The sequence below is a fragment of the Thamnophis elegans genome, chromosome 10 (assembly GCF_009769535.1).
Source record: "Thamnophis elegans isolate rThaEle1 chromosome 10, rThaEle1.pri, whole genome shotgun sequence".
NCBI classification, from domain to species: Eukaryota; Metazoa; Chordata; class Lepidosauria; order Squamata; family Colubridae; genus Thamnophis; species Thamnophis elegans.
Genome location: NC_045550.1, coordinates 32,980,464 through 33,003,260, shown reverse-complemented (window position 1 = coordinate 33,003,260; position 22,797 = coordinate 32,980,464). Strand labels below are relative to the sequence as shown.

The following is a 22,797-nucleotide window of genomic DNA, read 5'->3' as shown; positions in this document are numbered from 1 at the left end:
ATTTAGTAATATCTTATTACACTGACCAGTATTTTATACAGTTTTTTATGATAGGTTATGAGATTCAAAATGAAAATGAATGAATGTTTTTAGAAAGAAAGTAAATGAAATCTAAAAATATAACAAGAAAAATACTAAAAATCTGAACACTCAAAAGCAATAAGTTTTTAAGAAGAGATTGGACAACCATTTGTCTGAAATGGTAGTGTTTCCTGCCTGACTAGGGAGTTGGACTAGAAGATCTCCAAGGTCCCTTCCAACTCTGTTATTCTGTTAAATTAACAACAGAAATGGTAGAAAACAATTCTCTCTCACTTTGCCTTGGCTTTCATAGAGGTTGGAATCTAAATGAAAGACTCAAGTGAGTCCCAATGTTTTCTCCCATTCAAGAAGTGTTTACTACATAAACAATTCCTACCTTCTCAGCATTGCCTGCTGTCCATGGGGCATCTCTAACCACAAATCCCTTTGATGCAGCCTTAGCTTCTTCATGACCAGGTGGTTTCATGTAGACTTGCATTGCCTCATTATCTACTACATCAGCCAGCTGCAATGCCAAACAAACAAGCATAGCTGAGTTAGCAGAGTATATACACGAACACAAGAGTAATGATGTAATTCTCCTTTACAATATTTTGAATCCATGTAATTAAGTAATACACATACATATTCCTCCTCCGATTTAGAATATGATCAATGGCTTCGTCCACATTGTCAGGGAGTCCAGTCACAGTCACGCAGTTGGGATCAGCCGCTCCACTTTGAGGAAAACGTATATCCACCTGGAGACAAAAATTATCTCAGATATGGTGACCTGATATATTTGCCTCTCTTTCCCATTTCCCTTGAAGTTGTATATGCCAAAAAGATTGTGTGACTAATGTGATTACAGAATGCAGGGAGAACTAAAATTGTTTGGTTTCTCAAAGAAAGGACTATTCACATTTAAATCAACAAATAATGCCATATTTATAGGGAATCTATGTGCATCATTAGAACCATGTCTACTGTGCTTTGAATAGTATTCAGACCACATTCAGAGTTATTCTGGAAACTGAAGAAAGATACAACATAGAAGTTCCTTATACACTACAAGGGTCAGTATATAATCTTGCTTTCTTTATTCAGTTAAATTACTTACATGTAAATTTAATTTAATTTACAATTAATACAGTTACTGCCAACTTGCCTTCCATTGAGGACCTTTCCATTGTACACTGCACGAATCAAAAAGAGGGCCGTGAAAATATTTACAGACCCCTCGCATCCTGGACGCATCCTGGACGTAAATAGTTTAACTCCTACTCTCAAAATGACACTATAGATCACTGCATACCAAGACAATTAGACACAAGAACAGATTTTTCCTGAACGCCATCACTCTCCTAAGCAAATAATTGCATCATCACTGTCAAACTATTCACTAAGGCTGCATTACTATTACTATTAGTCTTCTCATCGTTCCTACCACCCATCTCCTCCCACTTATCTACAGGATTGTAACTTTGTTGCTTGTATCCTTACGTATATTGATTGTTTCCCGATTGCTTATTTGTACCCTATGACTCACTAAGTGTGGTACCTTATGACTCTTCATAAATGTAGTCTTTTTTTTTTTTTTTTGCTTATAAAAACATTTGGTAAATCTATTCCACGAATGGCAATAGGATTAAGAAGGTTTTGTTATTGGAGAGACATAGGCTGATAGATGGAAGAATACAATTTGAAATTAGCTAAATCTAATTACTCTTATTTGTAATAGATATAGCTGAATAATAATTGATATTGATAGTAATGTATATAATGTGGAGTTGACATGATAAATAATAATTGATATGAGAAGGGAAGGTTGGAAATATTTTGGGCTATATACAAAGGTTATTAATCACAATAATTGTTACTATTAAAAAATAAAATATATACAGTTAAATGTTAACTATATGGGGAAAATGTTACGATATACGACATAATTACATAAAGAAGGGAGAATGATAATAAACTACATTGCATGGAAGATGGAATTTTTGGTATAAATATTATGGATGTTCAGCTAAAACAGGATATGAGGATTTGATGTTAATAGAGGATTTTACAAACAAGTAAATGAGATGTCAGCATGTGGTTATGGACTAAACCTTTGGCATAGTTAAGGATGAAGGATGTTTAAATAACTGTAGTCAACTAAAAGTGGAGGTATAATGATGTCAATATGGTAAACATATGAGAAGATATTTGAATTAATATGAATTATGATATGAATTAATTATAATATGAATTAATGGAAGAGATGCACCAAAACATGTTGTAACCAGCTGATATACTTTTTTTAAATGATATATACCTGTGTTACTTTTTTTTTTTGGTTTTTCTTTTGTTTTTTGTTTTGTTCTTTTTGTCTTCTTTGTTTTTTTTTTCTTCGATTTTTCTTTACCCACTGGTGTGGGCATGTATTGTTTAAGAAACAAAAATTATTATCATTATTATTATTTTTTTTAATAATAATTATAGTCAAATGAAAATGGATATATGATGATGGTGACATGTATGAATATTTGAGTTAAAATGCTCGAGTTAACATGAACTATGTTTCTTGACTGTGGAAGAGATGCGCAAAAGTCTATTTGTAACCAACTGATACACTTTCTATAGCATGTAAAGAAGGATGTTGTATTTGTTTTAAATTAAAAATTAAAAAAACTTTAATTAAAAAAAATGTATTGTCTTTTTATGTACACTGAGGGCACATGCACCAAAGACAAATTCCTTGGGTGTCCAATCACACTTGGCCAATAAAGAATTCAATTCAATTCTATTCTATATTGTTTTTCTCATTCATCTGCTGAAGCAAAAAAAACCAAACAACTTAGCTATTGCTATTGATAAATTGATTTCTAGCCAGATGGCACAATGTTTTAATCACCTTGAATTCATCCATAATTTTGCGGATAGCTTTCCCACGTGCTCCAATAATGCGGGCATGAACACGATGGTCTAGGGTGATGTCTTCAGATATCATCTGCTCCAGTTCACCAACAATCTTCATGATGGCATCTCGTGCAGATTCAGTATTTTTCTCATAGCCTGTTATGATAATCTGATCCTGGGCCTAAGGGAGGAAATGTTGATCATTAATGATAGGCTCTTCAGGTTAGTAGCAAACAATGCAAGCAAAATATCTGAAAAGTCCTGCTTTGGAGATAGCAGTTGGAACAAACCAGGTAACATAAATATATGCTAAACAAAACAAATCCACTCCGAAATTTTTGACAGGTTCCCATCCTTTCTTCCACACCCAGTTCTTCACCTGAGATTCATCATCCTTGTCTGGGAACTGTATAGTCACATCATGTTCTGTGCGGATTTGGGTGATCACTGCCCCTTTTCTGCCAATGATTTTAGGATGGTATCTGGGATCCACAGCAACTGTTAACTTAAAGTTTCGCAAAGCCTAGAACAATGAAGAAGTTTAGGTTTTAAACATTTTCTGCCTCTAACCAAGCAATTTTACTACTACTCTGACAAATACAGTACAATGGATATTTAACAAAACATCTATCAATATAACAATATGTCCATACTTATATGAACTTCCTTCCAAACTATAGAGATTCTGCTTTTATAGCTACTCTTAATAGACTTTTATAGTGGTGATCATAAGAGCCTGGGCCTTTTCTATGATGGCCACAATTTTCAGAATATCTTACTATAGAAGGACTGTATGGTTGTACCATGAGTATTTATAATAGATGTTAAAGATCTAGCTGTACTAATCTCTAAAATAAATATATTCATTTTAAAATGATTTTGCCATTACTTTATTAAATTGAATATTAGTCTATATTATTTGATCTTGTAAACTTGCTCTCCCCAATTGGTGTCTAGCAGGAACAAGACACTGATAATTTTAGGAATGTAAACAGTCTTGTTACACCAGGTTGGAAAAGGCAATTGCTGAAAAACGTAATAAGGAGCTATTGTTTGGAAAGAGTATAAATATAATCTTGCCACTTAGAGCAATCTCATCCAATCTGCTGCCCTTCAGGTGGGTTGGATTGCACCTTGAATCACAACCATCAAACATTGTCTTTGGCTAGGTTGGTTATTCTTAATAGGATTCGTACTATATCACAGCTTAGTAACCTCAATATAAGATGATACCAAAATATTTCATTCTCTAGTCTTGAGTCATATATCTAAGGTTCTTTCAGAAATTGCAGCAAGAGTTGGTGAAAGTAATGATGATGTCTTTACTTATACCCATTGCATTTTTTTTTGAGAAATCTCTTGCAGCATTATTTTGCCCCAACTTGCCTTTGTGTAATTTTAGTAAAAAAACTGCAATCTGATTGACTCTCCTAAACTTGGTTCAAACATAGTGAGTGTTAAAGGAGACAATAATGCCTGCAAACATTATCCAAAATAATCTATTTCCCTATACTCTGTCTCAGTATCAGATTCTAAAATATCACTTGCAGTAGTTCTTAAACTGGGGGTAATTTGGGCATATCCTAGGAGTAATGGAGTAATTTGTAACTGTTGTTTTATGAGTCAAGAATCTAGTTTGGACTGCTGTTGATGAGACACGAGGAAGATAAAAACTAATACAAACCTATATAAAGTTTGTAAAAATTCATCTTTTTGCCTGCATTTTATATCATTTTTATGATATAAAAAAACCCAAGTTCCATAAATTTTTCAAATTTTTTTGTCCATGAATCCCAAAAGAAAAACCTCTGGTCTCAATTATGTATTAATCTTTAAAATCCTCTAAATCAGTATTTGAATCCAAAATTTTACAAATTTTGCACAAAAAGCATGCATGCACAGCAAGCATGATAAAATGTCCCTTCTTGTTCACATTTCCAACCTAATTTGAAATTCTTTTATAATTCTAAATAACCTCTCTGGTGGCATATATCAATAGTATATAATTTTATGAACACTCTTAAAGATGATAAAACAATATAAATTTCAATCATTTCAACCACATGTTTTCTATTGTTCTTTTTGTATATTATAACCCACATTTTAGTTCACGTTATGTTCATTTAATTCACTTGCTCCTTTCCTTTAATTTCAATGAATGTTTATACATATTAGCAATTATGTTTATCATTTGTATACAGTTGTTTCAAACTCAGTCTTACAATATTCAAACAAAGTCTGTTTTCTACTTTAAATCTTTCTAATAACTGTAGATAACAAAAGCATTGATAGCTATGTCCCTCTGCTGCCAGTTCTTCTCTTGATTTTATTTTACCTTTCTCTTGATAAAATTCTAATATCTCACAATAAATTAGCCATTTGTTTTTGTCTGTTATTTCTTGTACTTCATATGCTGTTAACCACAAAGACATTTTCAGGAACAATTTGTGTTTATATCTATTTCAACACAGCATATCTAATATACTGTAATGGTTTTTAAAATCCACATTAACCTTGACTTGTTGGGCCACAATTTCCATACTGGTTTGAATTGAAATTTGAATTGCTTTATTTGTATGCCGCCCTTTTCCCTTGGGGGACTCAGGGCGGCTCACAATTCAGGGGGAGGGGGGACAAACAAGTTACAAACATAAAGACAATACATCATTAAAAACGCAACAGTCATCCTATTCGAGTGGGGTTGAGGTCTCTAGCCCCAGGCCTGTCGGGACAGCCAGGTTTTAAGGGCTACGCGGAAGGTCTGGAGGGTGGTGAGGGTACGAATCTCCACGGGGAGTTCGTTCCAGAGGGTCGGAGCAGCCACCAAGAAGGCTCTCCTCCGGGTAATTGCCAGCCGACATTGGCCGGCTGATGGAATTCGGAGGAGGCCTAATCTATGGGATCTTATTGGCCTAGTGGAGGTAATTGGCAGTAGGCGGTCTCTCAAGTACCCAGATCCAATACCATGAAGGGCTTTGTAGGTAACAACTAGCACCTTGAAGCGCACCCGGAGATCAACAGGCAGCCAGTGCAGCTCGCGGAGGATAGGTGTTACGTGGGTGAAACGAGGCGCACCCACGATCGCTCGCGCGGCTGCATTCTGCACCAGCTGAAGTCTCCAAATACTCTTCAAGGGCAGCCCCATGTAGAGTACATTGCAGTACTCCAGCCTAGAGGTCACAAGGGCACGAGTGTCTGTTGTGAGAGCCTCCCGGTTCAGGTAGGGACGCAACTGGTGCACCAGGCGAACCTGGGCAAATGCCCCCCCTGGTCACAGCTGACAAATGGTGTTCAAAAGTCAGCTGTGGGTCCAGGAGGACTCCCAAGTTGCGGACCCTATCTGAGGGGCATATTATTTGACCCCCCAGCCTGAGAGATGGAACACTTGGCCAATTAGTGGGAGGGAAGCACAGCAGCCACTCGGTCTTATCTGGATTGAGTACAAGCTTGTTAACCCCCATCCAGTCTCTAACAGCCTCAAGGCCCTGGCTCATCACGTCCATCGCTTCATTGAGTTGGCACGGGGCGGACAGATACAACTGTGTATCGTCCGCATACTGGTGGTATTTTATCCCGTGCTGTCGGATGATCTCGCCCAGCAGTTTCATGTAGATATTAAAAAGAAGGGGGGACAGGACCGAGCCCTGCGGCACCCCATATGTTAGGGGCCTAGGGGTCGATCTCTGCCCTCCAACTAACACCGACTGCGACCTGTCCGAGAGATAAGAGGAGAACCACCGTAAAACAGTGCCTCCCACCCCCACCTCCCGCAGTCGTCGCAGAAGGATACCATGGTCGATGGTATCGAAAGCCGCTGAGAGGTCAAGGAGTACCAGGATGGAGGCATGGCCTCCATCCCTGGCTCTCCAGAGATCATCAGTCAATGCAACCAAAGCGGTTTCTGTGCTGTAGCCGGGCCTGAAGCCTGACTGGAATGGATCAAGATAACTGGCTTCCTCCAAGGACCGCTGGAGCTGAAAGGCCACCACCTTCTCAACAACCTTCCCTACAAAGGGGAGGTTGGAGACTGGACGATAGTTGTTAAGAACGGCTGGATCCAAAGATGGTTTCTTCAGGAGGGGTCTCACCACCGCCACCTTTAAAGCAGGGGGAAAGACCCCCTCCCGCAGGGAGGCGGCAACAACCGCCTGGATCCAGCCCCATGTCACCTCCCTGCTGTTAACAACCAGCCAGGAGGGGCACGGGTCCAGTACACATGTGGAGGCACCTACAGCTCTCATGGCCTTGTCCACGTCCTCAGGGGTAACAGCTTGAAAATCAATCCAGCGATGACCTACCAGATTATCCCCTAGTGCCTCAGCTGGTTCTGCAAGATTGGAGTCCAGGTCCGCCCGAAACCGAGCAACTTTATCTGCGAGGAACTGGACGTAATCCTCATCCCTGCCCTGCAAAGGATCACCCGTATCCCTCCTATTTAGGAGGGAACGGGTTATCCTGAACAGGGCGGCTGGGCGCGACTCAGCGGCAGCAATCAGAGTGGCAATATAAGTTCTTTTTGACGTCCTGATTGCCCGGATGTACTCTCTGATGCAGGATGTTAAAAGTGCTCGGTTCGATGCGGATTTACTGGATCTCCATTGGTGCTCTAGGCGTCTCTTTCGGCGCTTCATCTCCCGGAGTTCCTCAGTAAACCAAGGGGCCCTCCTGGATCCACTGCCTCGGAGCGGCCGTAGAGGCGCAATCCGGTTAAGAGACTCCGTCGCTGCCGAGTTCCAAGCGGCAACCAGAGTCTCCGCCGGACTGCGGGCGAGAGTATCAGGAATAACCCCAAGCTCCGTCTGGAACCCCAAAGGGTCCATAAGTCGCCTGGGGCGGAACCACCTGGTCGGTTCCTCCTCCCTATAGTGGGGGTTTGGTCTCCGAAAGTCAAGCCTCAGTAGGTAGTCGTCCGACCATGACAAGGGTAAGGTCCCACTACCCCTCAGACCAAGATCACAACTCCACTGCTCCGAGAGAAATATGAGGTCGAGCATGTGACCCGCCAAGTGGGTTGGGCCCCGAATTACTTGGGTCAAGCCCATGGTTGTCATGGAAGCCATGAACTCCTGCGCTCCGTCAGAGTGTTCACTGAGCGAAGGTTATATATTTCTAATTCCAAAAGCTCTCTATTTCTCAGAAACATGTACTCTTTCATCCAAATCAAACAGCAAGTTGCAAAATCAATTTCAAATCAGGTAAACCTGCTAATGTACCAAATTCTTTTAATATGCCCATTAATGTTTCACTTCTCTTTAAAGGGTTTTCCAAAAGCAGCTCCAAATCAACTACACAAGCCTTATAAAAACCTAACATTTTCTTAAAAAATATTTCATCCCACAATCCTATAATAGTGTTTCAAGAACCAAATAAATAAGAGAGGAGACTATCTTCTTCTGTATGCGTGTGCTCACAACCAAAGAACTAATGTGCTGAAGCTGACCAGGCTGTTTGCTAAGGACGTTAGCCAAATGAATACCAATGGATGCTGATAGGCAGAGGCAGAATTTTTTCCCCCTCCCCAAAAACTAATGTGTGTCTTGTACTCCAGAGCGTCTTATCCTCTGAAAAATATGGTACTTGCATTCCAAATTGTTCTTAAACCAGTACCTTGATCTAAATTACTTTAATTTTTTTTAATTTTTACAATCCTCCACTATTGCTTCTTCCTATAGCAATATTTCATTTAGTATCCATCTAAAAGAACTAGATTTCCTTTTAGAAACCAAAATCACATAATTATGATCCCAAGAAGAGTTAAACCTTCAGAACCCCCAGAAGCCAAATTATTTGATGTTGAAATCCAAATAATATCTATTCTTGAGCAGGATCTATGCTTTTCAGAAAAGTATCTAACTTATCTCTTATCTAATCATTTGCTAGGCAGTATCTTTTCCTCCACATCTCCCAAGGTCTTTCATACATATCATTACATAAGGCTCCTGCTAAGATTTTTCTCTACAGACATATCCTTAATTAAAGCATTTTTACTAATAGTTATTTTAAACTTTAACAAAGCAAGAAACTGAAGGACATTGACAAAATCACTATAATTATTGTCTAATACATACCCGATCTTCTTGCTCAGCTTGCAGTTCCTTCACTCTCTCTAAAAGTCTGGCTTTGGCACGATCAAGATTAGCAGCAAGCCCACTTATAGAGATGATATCAGATTGAAGCTCAGGAGCAGGAACTTGGATGTTTACCTAACAAATGCAGATAAAGAATTGATACCTTATCACAAATGAGCATTTTTACAGGTTTCCTCAACCTTCAAAAACGTCATTATTCAATGAGTTGGATCTGCCAAGCTCTTAAATAAATACAATACTATTAAACATTAAACAACCTGTCATCCTCTGGGTCATTGTTTCGGAGATATTTCCTTACCAGATTCCTCAATGCCTTCAACAATGGGAGAGATACTCAGAGCTGTATCTGCCTCCAAAGTTGAACTATATAGTACAATCAAACATCAAAGGTTGGCCAAAGGAATTTTTTTAATGACATTTCATATTATATTATATATTATAAATTGTTTTATGATAATTTTTATCTTAACCAAGAAGACATACAACAAAGACATTACATGTAATCCTAGACTTATGACCATTTATTTAATAACTGTTCAAAGTTACATAAGCTTTGAAAAAAAGTGGCTTATAATTGGGCTTTGCATTTATGTCTGTCACAGAATCCCTGCAGTCACATGATCAAATTCCAGGCACCTGGCATGCATTTATGATGCTTGCAGCATCCAAGGATCATGTGATCTCCAATGACAACCATCCCAAGGGGCTTGATAAAATCAGTGCTGGAAACCAGATTCACTTAATGACTGTGACCAAAAAGGTTGTAAAATTGGATGTGTCTCACTTAACAGCTCCACTGCTTAGTGACTTACAGTACCTCTAGTCCCAACTGTGGTCATAAGTCAAGGATTACCTGTACTCACCTCAAATTCATCCATCATTTTTCGTATTCCAACACCTTTTTGACCAATGATAAAACGATGAAGGTCAAAGGGAACTTCTACTTCGATTGTAACTGGGACCAAAGCCTGAAAATGAACACAAAAGTATATCAAGTGAGTAAAATATGACAAAAAGCACATGAATTGAACCAGCAATTAAAAGGCTAAAAGGGAGAAAATAAATAATTTATATAATATAATCACCAACCAGCTGTATAGCTGGCTTATATTTAGGGATTTCAAAGTTTTTTTTTTAATTCGTAAGAAATTTACAAAGGTACATGCAGTGTCTGCTATAAACAGCATAATTTTCTTTGGGAATCTAATTAATTAATTAAATATATGGACAACCATAGGGGAGACTGGCAGAGCCAGGGAGGAGTTAAACAAGGCATCAGTTTACAGCCCTTATGCAGCTACAAAAAGACCAAGTCCGAGGTGGCACAGTGGTTAAATGCAGCACTGCAGGCTACTTCAGGTGACTGCAGTTCTGCAGTTCGGCTGTTCAAATCTCACTGGCTCAGGGTTGACTCAGCCTTCCATCCTTCCGAGGTGGGTAAAATGAGGACCCGGATTGTTGTTGGGGCGATATGCTGACTCTGTAAACCGCTTAGAGAGGGCTGAAAGCCCTATGAAGCGGTATATAAGTCTAACTGCTATTGCTATTGCTAAGTCCAACCTCCCTTGAGTGTTGACCCTTATCTAACTCTAACCAGGTGCTAACTGTTGGTTGACTAGATTCCTGTGCATAGGCTTTCAGCAATAAATCAGTTAATTTGAGCCCTCATGTGTGGATCTGGTTTTTCCTGCTTGATAACAAAATATTCGAATAACATTAATAACATTCTACCCAGTTTATGGTAAAGATGAAAGAAAGATGATATTAAGTGTTCACTGGAGTTGGGCAACTGATAAATTTAAATAAACAAATAAAATGAAATTAATAAAGCTTCCTATAAAAGGTAAAGTTTCCCTGTCCAGTTTTGTCGATTCTAGAGCACAGTGTTGATCCCTATTTCTTGGCTGAGGGAGCCAGTGTTGTCTTATACTCAGCCCAAAAAATATGCCTTGTAAATATAGAGACAAAAAGAAAAGAATCCTATTTTCTAGGTAGGCAAGGTAAGACTTTTAAAACAATTACTTCTTCTTCAATTTATATAGAGATTCCTTTTTCCTGGAAAGTTTGCTTTAATCAGAAACTGGAAACCGCTCCTACCTTACTTCTTTTGCTAATTTTGATAACATTTTGTTCTTTTGTCCCCTTTAGAATTTCTTTGTTTTAATAAGAGTTCAAAGCTTCTCTCCCTAACTGAGAGAAAGTTGGGGAGTATCTTTGTGCCTACATGAGAGAGAATCTCTTCCCCATGAAACCACTGATTCTATGTCTGGCAAGCAGCCTGTGCATATCTGAGATTCTGGCCTGACCTTCACAACAGAACAGTTTGCCCGATTACTGCTGCTTAATTCAAACCACAAAACATCAAATAAATACTGAAAGAAACATTGGTTTCTTTCTGGGCTATCAAATGTTTTTACTCCATAATGTAAGTCACAACTCATTAGAAGTCATTTTACTACATTTTCATTTACCATAATTGACTATTCTGTTTCCGTAAGCGGTTAACGCAGACTACCTACTTGTCAATAAAAGTGTCTCCGGAAGACAAGACATCTTGCACAATAGCCCCTTGAGATTTAATATGAAGATCACTTTACAGTGCTTATAAATAAAACTGATTATATTTATGTGTTTAGATATGGGAGGACACTAAGATAATACAGATATCCAATTTCACTTACTTGGAGGGCCTCTTTTGCTGCCTCGCATTTCTCTTTACGACCAGAGATTATGATAGTATCACATTTCTTTGGGGAGCCAGGATCTATTTCTTTGTACTCTTTCCCTTCATTATTCTCTTTGTCATTCTCATGTGCTACCACATCTGCAACAGAAGCTGTGTTTGTAGGAATAAGAATAATAATTTAGTTACTATATATGGATTACATTAAAAATATTTATTAGCATCTCCCTTCTTCTAATTTAAATCCATGATTTTGTATTCTGCTCTTGTTATTCCATACTGCCTCATAATTCAAGCTACTAGCCTGAGACCCCATTGAGATTGTTTACATATTCCTAGGTATGCTGGGAAATAAATGGAACGTCATCACAAGCTGTAGAGAAATTGGATTTTATTTCATCAGCTCTAATTAACAACCTGCATTCTTAAAAGGGCGTGAAAAGAAATTAATTAGCTTTTTTCTTTTTTTCATGAGAGCCTAGGGAGCAGTCTTCACAATGACATGGGTAATAAGGCAAGGACCGCGATGACCTGCACAAAGTGCAAGCTTATCTTGCTGGAGGAGAAAGTGGATGACCTGGATGCATGTCTGGCAACTCTGAGACTAATCAAGGAAGATAAGAAATTTCTAGACAAAGCAAAATGATGTTTGCAAAACATACGGGAAGAAGAGGCTGCTACAAAGAAAAGACAACATCCACGGGAGAAAGCCTAGCAGCTTCTAACCTTAAGGACCAAGAGAACAAGGAGATTCTTGCTAGAGCTGTGCAATTAATTTCAGTATTCAATAAAAATATTAGGAAAAAAATGCAGGTCAAAACAATCAGGGAAGAAGAGACAAAACTTAGTTGCTCTCAGTGAATTCTGAGAAACTGCTATCCCAGAATCATTAACTCTTTGATAGCTCCTGAAGTTCAGAGAAAATACCTGATGATGGAGGGAAGCTAATGTTCTAATATTTTAAAAAAGAGAAAAAACAGACCCAGGAAATTATACCAATCAGCTTGTCATTAATATCTGGTAAAATTCCAAAAAAATAATAATCAGAGAAGTGGTTTGAAAATGTTTAGAAAGGAACAAGATAATCAACTTCCCAACTCCTCTTTTTTTAAGCAGTGCATTGGGTTTGTCTTTGCCTCCTACCCATGCTGTGCTGTTCCACAAAATAATATAAACATACCAGGTCCTGTGTGCATAATCATCTTCATACATTTTATTTTCTATTTCTTGCATTATCTATTTTGAGAGAAGATTTCTAGTGACCTGCCTCTTAAATTCTTCTGCCAAATTCCTATTAATTCACCTTGTTCATCTATTCAGCAAATACTCTCTTCTTTAATAAAAGAATAAGTAGTTCAAAGTCTATCAAGCTTTGAGTATCAAAACCTGCCTAGTTTTATTCACATCCTATGAATACATAATAAAGTTAATTCCTGGCATGCAACAATATCCATAGATATATAACAGATCGCAATGTGCAGCAGAAGGCCAGAATTTTATGAGGCAAGGAAGCACTGAAGGTTTGCAACATCATTTCTACTTAGGGTAACCAGTTATTCCAGTTCTTCAGCTTGCTGCTCTTTACACAGCAATGTTGTTTTTAAGCCATCCCTTGATAACACATGGAATTATACATACTGATAAAAATCTAAAGGTAATAATTTTGCTGAAAACTTACATGAATAGTCAATACCCATCTATCAATCAGCTATCAGTTATCCTTCATCCATCTTTTTAAAGGTTACTGTTATTGGATTATGGAATTATAGTGGTCAGCGTTCCAAAGGCATTCCTTCTAAGGGCAAATTGTGAGTTACTGTACCTGTACTTTCCTCTCGGTCTGGAAATTTGATCTGAACACCATAGTCACGAGTAATCTGTTGGATCCTAGAACCTTTAGGGCCCATAATAGAACGATGGTATTTCTGAAGAATAGTGCATTCTATTGTCACCTGGGCTTCCTATGAAAGAAGAAAGTCTTACAATATGATTTACAGATTAAGTTATCCTTCTGAAAATATAATTCCAAAGAGAACATAGGAAAACCCCAAAAATGCATATGTAGATGTGAAAGGAACCAATGACATAAACCAACCATAGACCTATTAAATCTGCTTGGTATTTGTCTTTCGGTATTAATAAATTCTATCTTCCTTTTACAAATTTAATGAAGCAAAGACACTACTAATTCACAAAAATGCACTTTTTGAAAAACTATTATGTTATTTCCAATATTAAGAAACTCGCATACAAAAGGGCAACAGGAATTAGCAGAATCACTAAGTAGGCTGGAATTACTAAAGGATATAGGATAACTCCAAGGCTAAAATAAATGTGGTCTGAAAAAAAGTTCTTCCCCAATCACATGTATATACATCTTACACATTTGTGTAAGAATTTGAAATATTATCACTGAGGCATGAAAAAAGCTAAAATGAACCCAGCTTTTTCTTCTGTTGCAATAACATAAACTAAGGGCATAACAAATAAGGACCATACATTGTATTTATGCTCTGGAATCCATTAAAGATGAATACTTACCAAATCATCAATTATTTCAAGGATACGTTTCTTTGCTGCTTCCACACAATCCTTTGCTCCTTTAAGAGTGACTTTGTCACTTTGTGTACCGGGGCGTGGAAAACTGACCATCACACCCCCATACTCCTCTGCAATGATCCTCAGTACCTGCCCTTTCCGAATGACAAAGTACCGATGATGCTTTGGATCCACAGTCATAGAATCTTCAACTACATTGTCCTATAGACACACAAGACATATAATTGCTGTATGTAACAATAGTGTTTTTAAACCCATGTCAATGTGAAAATGCAATTACTATATAAATAAGAAAATTAGGATGCTCTTCTTACCAAGTTCTTAATGAGCACCTCCAGTTCTTTCTGGGCTTCCTTGACAGCTTCTTCTGTTCCCATGATAGTAATCAGTTCCTGATCTTTGTCCTCTGAAGTAGGAAAGATAATCCGAGCACCAGTATTATCCCGCACTTTGCGAATATTGCCACCACCTTTGCCAATCAGGAACTTATGATATTCTGGTTTGGCCCGCAAGTCCACAGTATAACTCTTGGTTTGCTACATGAAAGAAAGACATGGGAGCTATTTGTCCAAATCTCCTTTGTTTTTTTTCTTTCAAAAAAAGAAATGAACATGCCTAGATGTTTGTGAAGCCTAACAATTGATTTGAATAAGACTAAAAGTCTTATTTTAGAATATTCAAGGGAAACATCTACAAGAATAGAGCTATATGCGAGAAAAGCCAAATTAAACTATGTGTAAACTATGTGTATACATCATGCAAAAATTAAATGATATTTCTATTATTTCATTTTCCTTGAGTGGATTCCTCTGGACTTTCAAAAACATTTATCCACTCATACCAGGGAAGGCCACGTCATAAATATATGCATGCATTATCAGTTTTCAAAGAATCACAGAATTATTGTGGAACACAAAAAGTTGCCAGTGAACCATGTAATTCAGTACTGTCTACACATAGATAGGCAACAAGACTCTGGATTTTTTTCTCTATCAGGAAATAAGCTATAAATAAGCTATAAAAGTCAGATGCTTTCCCTATGAAGCATAATCTCTACTGAGTTTCAGCTTTTCTTAATAAGGTGGTAAGAAAGCGATTAATCTGGCCTTGGATCAGGAAAACCTGCTTAGCTGTGGACCTCAATTTATTTATGACCTTGGGTAAAGTTCTTTCTTTCAACCCAATGTACTCTGTCCTTTCAGTTTATTCTACAATGAGAAATTGTTATGATAACCACCTTGGGCTATACAGAGACACACATATAGAAAAATGAAATAGAAATTAAATATTTAGTCTATTTGAAACTAAATGAGAATAGTAAGAACACCAAATAAATATGGTTTGAGCTCCTGCAATGCATGAAATGGCTTTTTGGTATTTTTTAACTTTCTCATCATGACCGGTTACTAAACAAAATAGCACAATTAAATAGTTTCAGGTCATATTTCAAATGTTATTAAAACTTCAAGTTTCTAATAAAAGTATGATATAAAATGACACACTGTATAATTACAACACCACAATAAAAAGACCATCTTAGGGAAAAATGGGAAGAAGCAAAAATATAAACATCTGAAACCTAATAGGGAAGGAACAAGGCAACAATTCTCAAATTATTTACTGCTTTGATCTATTATAAAAAAGAATGTGTCTGCTTTTGATACATAGTTTATTTTAAGCAATTAAGACTTATGTAGCAGCCAATCAGAAGATTAAAAAGTGAGGCAGGCAATATAAGATATACTTGTTTCAGGCTTTAAAACAAATAAATCAAGCCACATTCTATAAAGAAAGAGAGAAAATATATATGTGCATCTGTTTTTCCAAATTCATATTATTACCTTTTCTTCTGCCAATTGTAGGAGTTGTTTCTTTGCCTTGTCAACATCCTGAGCAGGGCCCCTGATAGTGACTGTATCACTACCTGAGCCTTCAGTGGGGAAGTGAATATGAACTCCACCACATTCTTCCATGATGGAGCGGATAAAACGACCTTTGGCACCAATGAGTGAGTTGTGTAGCTTAGAAGGGATGGAGACTTCCACCTCTGTGATATTAGCCTAGGAAGAGAAATATTTTAAAAAATCTCCCTCATACATAAAAATATTTGGAAAGTACAAAGAGCGTATCTTCCCTCTGAGAATGAATTTAGAAACTTTCTAATTCGTTTTTACTTAGAACTGATGGTGAATGAGATATGAGCCAAATTGTAACTAACAGTCCCAAACAGTATTAGGCAGCATTACTATCATATCTATTTTGTGTCAATTCTACTAAATTGTACTTTTCACAACCACCTAGCTAAAGAACTAATGGGAAGATAAAACATATACTGAATTTTCAAATTCATATTAAACCTAGTTTAGTGTTCAGTTCACTGTATAATGAGCATACATAATCCTTGGTTATTGATCATTCAATCAGTGACAATTCCAAATTACAATAGTGCTTCACAAGTGGTGCAACAACTGGTCCTTGAGGTTCTGGTGGTCCAGTTCGCACTTAAAACAGTTGTACATTCTGAGATTACATGATTGCAATCTGCAGGGGTTGCCTTCACTACGCCTTATGGTTATCTGATGTTGCACTGTACAACCGCAATTCTGGTCCCAATTGACATCATAATTGAAGGACTACCTGTACAAAATAGTTTGTTTTGATCTTTTTCCAACTGCCTATAAAATATGTAGAAAAAAAAGCCTAGAGGACTGCTAAATTAGAGTATTTGTAGCTCAGGACTGAAATGAGTCCTTGGTGCTCTCTGTGCTTAGTTCTCTTGCAGAGATTTCATTACCCAAACTAGGTAACATTATCAGCAATAGTGGGGAGTGAGGTTTGCTCTCAAGACTGCCAGACGTTTTGAAGAAAACTCTTTAGTTTCACAACATATGAACAGAGTTAACCATAGTTTCAACTGTAAAATTGTGAACATCTGAGACCAAGCCAAGTCCAAAAATGCTAGATAATTCCTGAAAGCCAGGTATTCCAACAAATTGGCTATTAATAGTCACATAGACATAAACAACGTCTACATACTGTGCAAAAGAGGTGATCAATAAGCCAAAAACATAACAAAAAGGTCAAAACCCCTCCCCACCAGCAATTAACACCCAGATTAGCATCAGACCAGAGGTGGGTTGCTCCCGGTTTGGCCTGGTTCAGGCAAACCGGTAGTAGTGGTGGCAGGAGGATCTGCCCACCCACCCAGATGCTTCTGCGCGTGCATGCAAACCAATAGTAAAAAAAATGGAAACCCACCACTGCATCAGACCAACAATCAAAAGTAAACAATACCCAAATCAAGGAACTGCCAAACAAGCTGACAGTAAAAAGCCAACCAAAAAAACACAAAGACTACTCCAACCAACATGAACAAGGCAAGCCACTAGAATAAAAATTGAGAGCAAACCCTTACTCCCTACTAGCACTGATGAAGTTATCTAGTCTGCATACTACAACATCTGCAAGAAAACAACCAACCTAAGAGAGTACCAAGGATCCCTCAGAACATAAAGAAAGGTAACAAATTCAATGCTTCAAAAAATATGTTTGCTCTCTCCCACAACCCATCATTGTGGAGCTTGTTGACCCTCCTTGAAAAAGAGAGCCTTGTACAAGACTAGAGATATCCCAAGGGACAGGGAGCAGAGCACCGGATGCCTTGGGAGGCTCAGAGTAGGTTGCCCTGGGCCTGCATTAGGCCTCCAAAGGCCTTCCCGACCTCAAGGCACCCCATGCTCCAATTGTACTGGGAAAAGCAGGAGTGGGGGTCATTAAGTGAGATGCTTCAATTGTAACATGCAACGATTACAGTCATAAGTCAAGGACTACCTATACCCCTATATCCCTTAACCCTCATTGCTCCTACCAATTCTTTCTGGATGGAGAGAATCCGATGGCGAGCCGCTTCACAATTGGCTCGTTTTCCTGTGATGACAATTGTTTCTGAGTTACTGTTCTCTGCTGGTAGGTCTATCTTAGTGCTGCATTCTTCACGGATCTACAGTTAATGATTAAAAAATGTTGAGAGGATAGGCATAGTTTATTTTCTAAACTCTAAACTAAATGATGTACTTTTTGCTGTAAAAGTGACACTTCAATCCTATCAGTAGGAGATAGTATCAATAATCTGAAGCAATGAAAAGTCTATAATTTCAAGGAAAATTTAAGTAATTACCTTTTTAATATTTGCACCTCCTTTGCCAATGATGTTCTTGTGGAATTGTTTGAAGATGGGAACAGATATAGAATAGCTATTCTCAACCTTTTAAGAAAGAAAGGTTATCATCAATAAATCATGGATAAACAAATACCACTCCATTTGTATTTTATGTGATTATGACAATTCTCATAAATTATCAAACAAAACCAATAAAATTCTAAAATAAATATTAGAAATCAATGGCAAAGAACTGAGAAAGAATATTAAGAAAGAACATGAGACAAATTCAGCAAAAGATTATTTTTGCACATTTACTGCACATACCAGACAATGTTTAACAAAATGTTTCAATATGTTGGAAGGGTAAAATGGGTGAAGTGATACAAAACTCACATGAGTTTGTCCCACTATTGCCCCCTTTTGATTTGATATCCAAATGTTTGTTTGTATGATGTTCCAAAATATTGATATGATTTAAAAAGGGAATGCATTTTTAAATCCTATTAGAAAAACTTGGAAGTGTATCAGTATATGGATCTATCAAGCATGGGAGGGGCAAATAATACTTCTCAAAGTTGGAAAGGTAGTGTGATCCCATATATAAAATATTTTATTTTATTTTATTCATGAGCTGTCTCCCTTCTGATATAATACTAAAGATTGATCAATATTACTTTGTGTGTCAAAAATTAATTATGTGCTCAAAAATTAGACTGAACCACTTCTTATATTATGTTTGAGCAGCTGCTTCCTCTTTCTTTCCTCTCTTTTTTCTTTTATTTTTGTGAAGGAATGAAGGATTATACAATCATAAATAATGTGACTGAAGAGGAGAAAGTTTTATTTCTCCTTTCACATCAGAACTCACTAAAATGCATTAATAGCAGAATCAGGATAATTAAAGAAATCACTTCTTGATGTCTTCATAGTTAAAGCATACCCTAGCTAATACATAGTATGTTGTGTAGCAAATTGGCCTAGATGATTGGAATTCGGCATACTCATGGATGATAAAACAATCAGTAGCTATTAGCCCTTAGACTGAAATGTAAACTCTAGTTTCAAGTACAATAGAAATGATAAATATCAGTTACATTTTATATTCCTGCTTATATGGTTGATCAGTTTGTTGATGTGTTTGTTCTAAAGTATATGAATAAATCTAAGATGTTAATGTTATAAAAGATAGCAAAGTATCTCCACTTATTCAAAAAATATTGATTTCTTATGGTTAGCCACAGCTCTAATGCAGTTACAGGGAGGTGGGGGGGAGTAAAGATCACTTACCAAATCTGCCACCATTTTCTGCATGTACTTTGTGCATTTTTCCACCTCATTCTTGGGTCCTCTAAATTGGACAATATCACTCTTGTGTGACGGATCTGGGAAGTTGATAATAACCTGCAAGAAAGCTCAATTTTAATGTTTCAGTTGTACAGACAACTGCATTTACTTATTCGTTTGTGACACTTCAGATGCTTTCTGAATTGTGGAATCCATATGTCATCCTGCTTTTCTGTGGCTCATGTAGCTCTGTGCTCTTTATTGATGTAAATGACATCATTCAGATCTGATGGATTAAGATTGGATGTAAAGGAAGCAGAATGAAAAAAAACAACAGTAAAAATCAGTTCAGCCTATGGGCCAAATAATAGACTAAATGTCAGGGATGGTTTCTGCCATTATTAGAGAATCTTATAGAATTGAGTTATGAGTAACAATACAAGCATTTATTTACATATTTTTATATGCATGTGCATATACACATTTTTTAAAAAAGTATTGTGTATAATATGTGGGTATATTTTTAAAAAAAATCTATAATTATATATAAATATACATGTGTATAATTTTGGTACCTCTGGAAATTTATCCCGGGTGTCCCGAATCCTTTCACCTTTCTGTCCAATGATAGTTCTATGAAATTTCTGATCAATGATCAAGTCCTTTGTGCGTTCATTTTCCTAGGTGGTGACAGAAAGAAAAAATATTCTGTATGAGTAATACTACTAGAAGAAAATATATATCATCGACTATTCCCAAAGTATAGTTTGTTTAATCTATCAATTAATCAAAGCACAGTAAACCCTTGGCTGAACAGAACCCCATTTTGCAAATTTTTAATATAACTAGACAACCCATTACCTGCTGGGTCATTGTTTCAGAGATATTTCCTTACCAGATTCCTTAATGCCTTCAAACAATGGCAGAGATTCTAATGTATTTGAAAAATTCTTTAAACATCAGGGCGATATTTAGAGATATATCTGCTTTGAAAGTAGCACGTATTGATCTGTATAGCATAGTCAAACATGAGGAGTTGAGCATAGGAAATATTTTATGAAATTTTATATTAGGTCACAAAATACTCTATGATAATTTTTATGTCATAAAATGTTTTGTAAAATTTGCCAAATTTCAATTCCATGAGAGTGATGGGTTCTGGATCTTGAATGCATTCTGCATTAAGTTATTCTGCATTAAGTTAACCCATTTGATGTATTTTGGTTGGAAAAGTGTTGCCCTGCGGTACACAGTTTTATTCAGTTAAAGGTTATAGACATGAGAATTTTAGTAGTATCCAGTATTGTCTTTTCGATCAGAGTTTATCTGTTTAATAATAATTAAACATGTAAGGGAACCATGATTTAACAGACAATCCCTCCCTAAACTGAGACTTTACCATATCTTGTTTAGACAATGGACACTTTCATAACATCTTTGTCAGACCTGCAGTTATATTCCTTTTAGGATTTTTGGCCTGCCACACACTTTATTATTTTCCTATACTGTTTCATTAGTAATTGGAGGGGGAATAGAAAGGAGTAGAATTGTGGAATGTGTTGTTGTCATTCCTGTCTAGAAGCCCAAGGTCATCTTTTGTCTCCGCACCTCTGCACCTGACCAGAACCAGCTGGGTGAAGAAGATTGGACCATGTGATGGATTTATGGATGTGGGGATAAAATCATGAATTTCCAACTGGGTGGAAACCAGGAAGTTTTCAGAATTAGGATTTTCCAGTTTGTTGCCAACATGTCTGTTTTATTAAATTGGAACTTTAAGGATAGCTCTGCCTTGGACTCTGATTTAATTCTGCATGATATTTGGAATGCTGACAACCTTTTTATTATTCAGGTATAGAATGTATGGCTGTGGTTACACAATGCACTTTTGCCCTCTGAATTTATCCACTTTTGACTACCAATACTACAATAAATCCCAAAATAACCAAAATATTAATCCTTCCACCCAAAACTAAATCAAAGTTAACAAAGATCAGGTAGCTTGCTGTGTGAACAGAGTTGTTAGGGGTTCATCTGACCTAGTTAAGCATGCTGTATACTATGCATGTGTACTAAAGACTAACAAAAATCCTCAATAACAATGAACTTTCTCTTCCTTCTCACCATACGTGATGCAAGGTCCAACAGCTCTCTCTTGGCCTCTTGAACTCCCTGAGGGTCTCCTTCTATTCTGATGAGATTACTTTTCTCATTGTCTGGAGGGATCCGCACAGATACTTTATACTGATCCTTAATTCTGTTGACTGCAAATTAAGCGAAAGTTAGTAGCACCACTTTGTATTGCAAAAATGCTACACCCAAGATTTCTGGGTTTTACAACAAGGGATGTTTAAGGGTTACTATTGTTCTAAGGCAATATATATTCATAGAGAATAAGGTAGAAAGGCTTTAATGTTTAATAAATGTAAAGGTTTTTAAAGACTATTGAAAACGTACTGTTTAAGAGAAGAAAATAACAGAGATGCAAGAGGGAAAAAAGATGTTTCTAAAATACCTTTTTCCAAAATGTTTATTCTCTATATCAAATTATTTTAATTACAAATGATTGCTTTATAAAGGTCCCTCATTACACTTGCCAAATATATAATCAATTATCTAGGACAGTTCACTTCTAGAGACCTAAATAACATTTAACTCACTATTAGCTCCGCTCTTTCCAATGAGGTGTCTGTGGAATTTGTGATCTATGTTGATTTCTGCAAAATCCATCCGATTAATCTGCAAAAGCAGAATTTAATCAAAATTATGGAAATTGTAACCCTCTACTCCAAAAAAAAACCATAGCAGCAATATCAACCTATATAGTTAAGTAATCATTATTAAATTCACATGTTCAGCTAAATTAATTCAAGCATTAGTATATACTATATCTTTTGAGCTACTTTGCTTATTCAGAACTTGTTCTCATAAAGCCCTTTTTACTCTCCTTTCGGCCATGCACTGAAAAGCTTAAGAGTTACTTTTTTGTCTCCAGGACTGCAGACATAAGCACATATACCACTAGCTGAAAATCCCACTGCACAGAGTGATCTTACTTTGCTACAATATTCAAAATATCATTTTTATTCTAACAG

At 36.9% G+C, this 22,797-nt stretch overlaps 1 protein-coding gene across 3 annotated transcripts in view; it reads right to left on the bottom strand.

The window, feature by feature from the left end:
• Nucleotides 1-22,797, bottom strand: part of HDLBP (high density lipoprotein binding protein) — a 62,038-nt gene that overhangs the window by 2,779 nt on the left and 36,462 nt on the right. For 2 of the 3 annotated variants that reach the window (XR_004256058.1, XR_004256057.1), the window contains exons 11-27: nt 22,363-22,441; nt 21,827-21,966; nt 20,278-20,382; nt 19,706-19,819; nt 18,434-18,520; nt 18,125-18,256; nt 16,098-16,316; nt 14,571-14,792; nt 14,239-14,457; nt 13,520-13,658; nt 11,696-11,850; nt 9,878-9,982; nt 8,994-9,128; nt 3,305-3,448; nt 2,921-3,106; nt 667-782; nt 419-547 (exon numbers count right to left, since the gene is read on the bottom strand). Coding sequence is in view for 1 of the 3 variants with exons in the window: in XM_032225217.1 (XP_032081108.1) it covers nt 419-547; nt 663-782; nt 2,921-3,106; nt 3,305-3,448; nt 8,994-9,128; nt 9,878-9,982; nt 11,696-11,850; nt 13,520-13,658; nt 14,239-14,457; nt 14,571-14,792; nt 16,098-16,316; nt 18,125-18,256; nt 18,434-18,520; nt 19,706-19,819; nt 20,278-20,382; nt 21,827-21,966; nt 22,363-22,441 (2,430 nt within the window). In the remaining 2 variants the exon portion in view is untranslated. Of the gene's footprint in view, nt 1-418; nt 548-662; nt 783-2,920; nt 3,107-3,304; nt 3,449-8,993; nt 9,129-9,877; nt 9,983-11,695; nt 11,851-13,519; nt 13,659-14,238; nt 14,458-14,570; nt 14,793-16,097; nt 16,317-18,124; nt 18,257-18,433; nt 18,521-19,705; nt 19,820-20,277; nt 20,383-21,826; nt 21,967-22,362; nt 22,442-22,797 lie in introns of all 3 variants that reach the window. The other variant, XM_032225217.1, reaches the window with a different exon arrangement.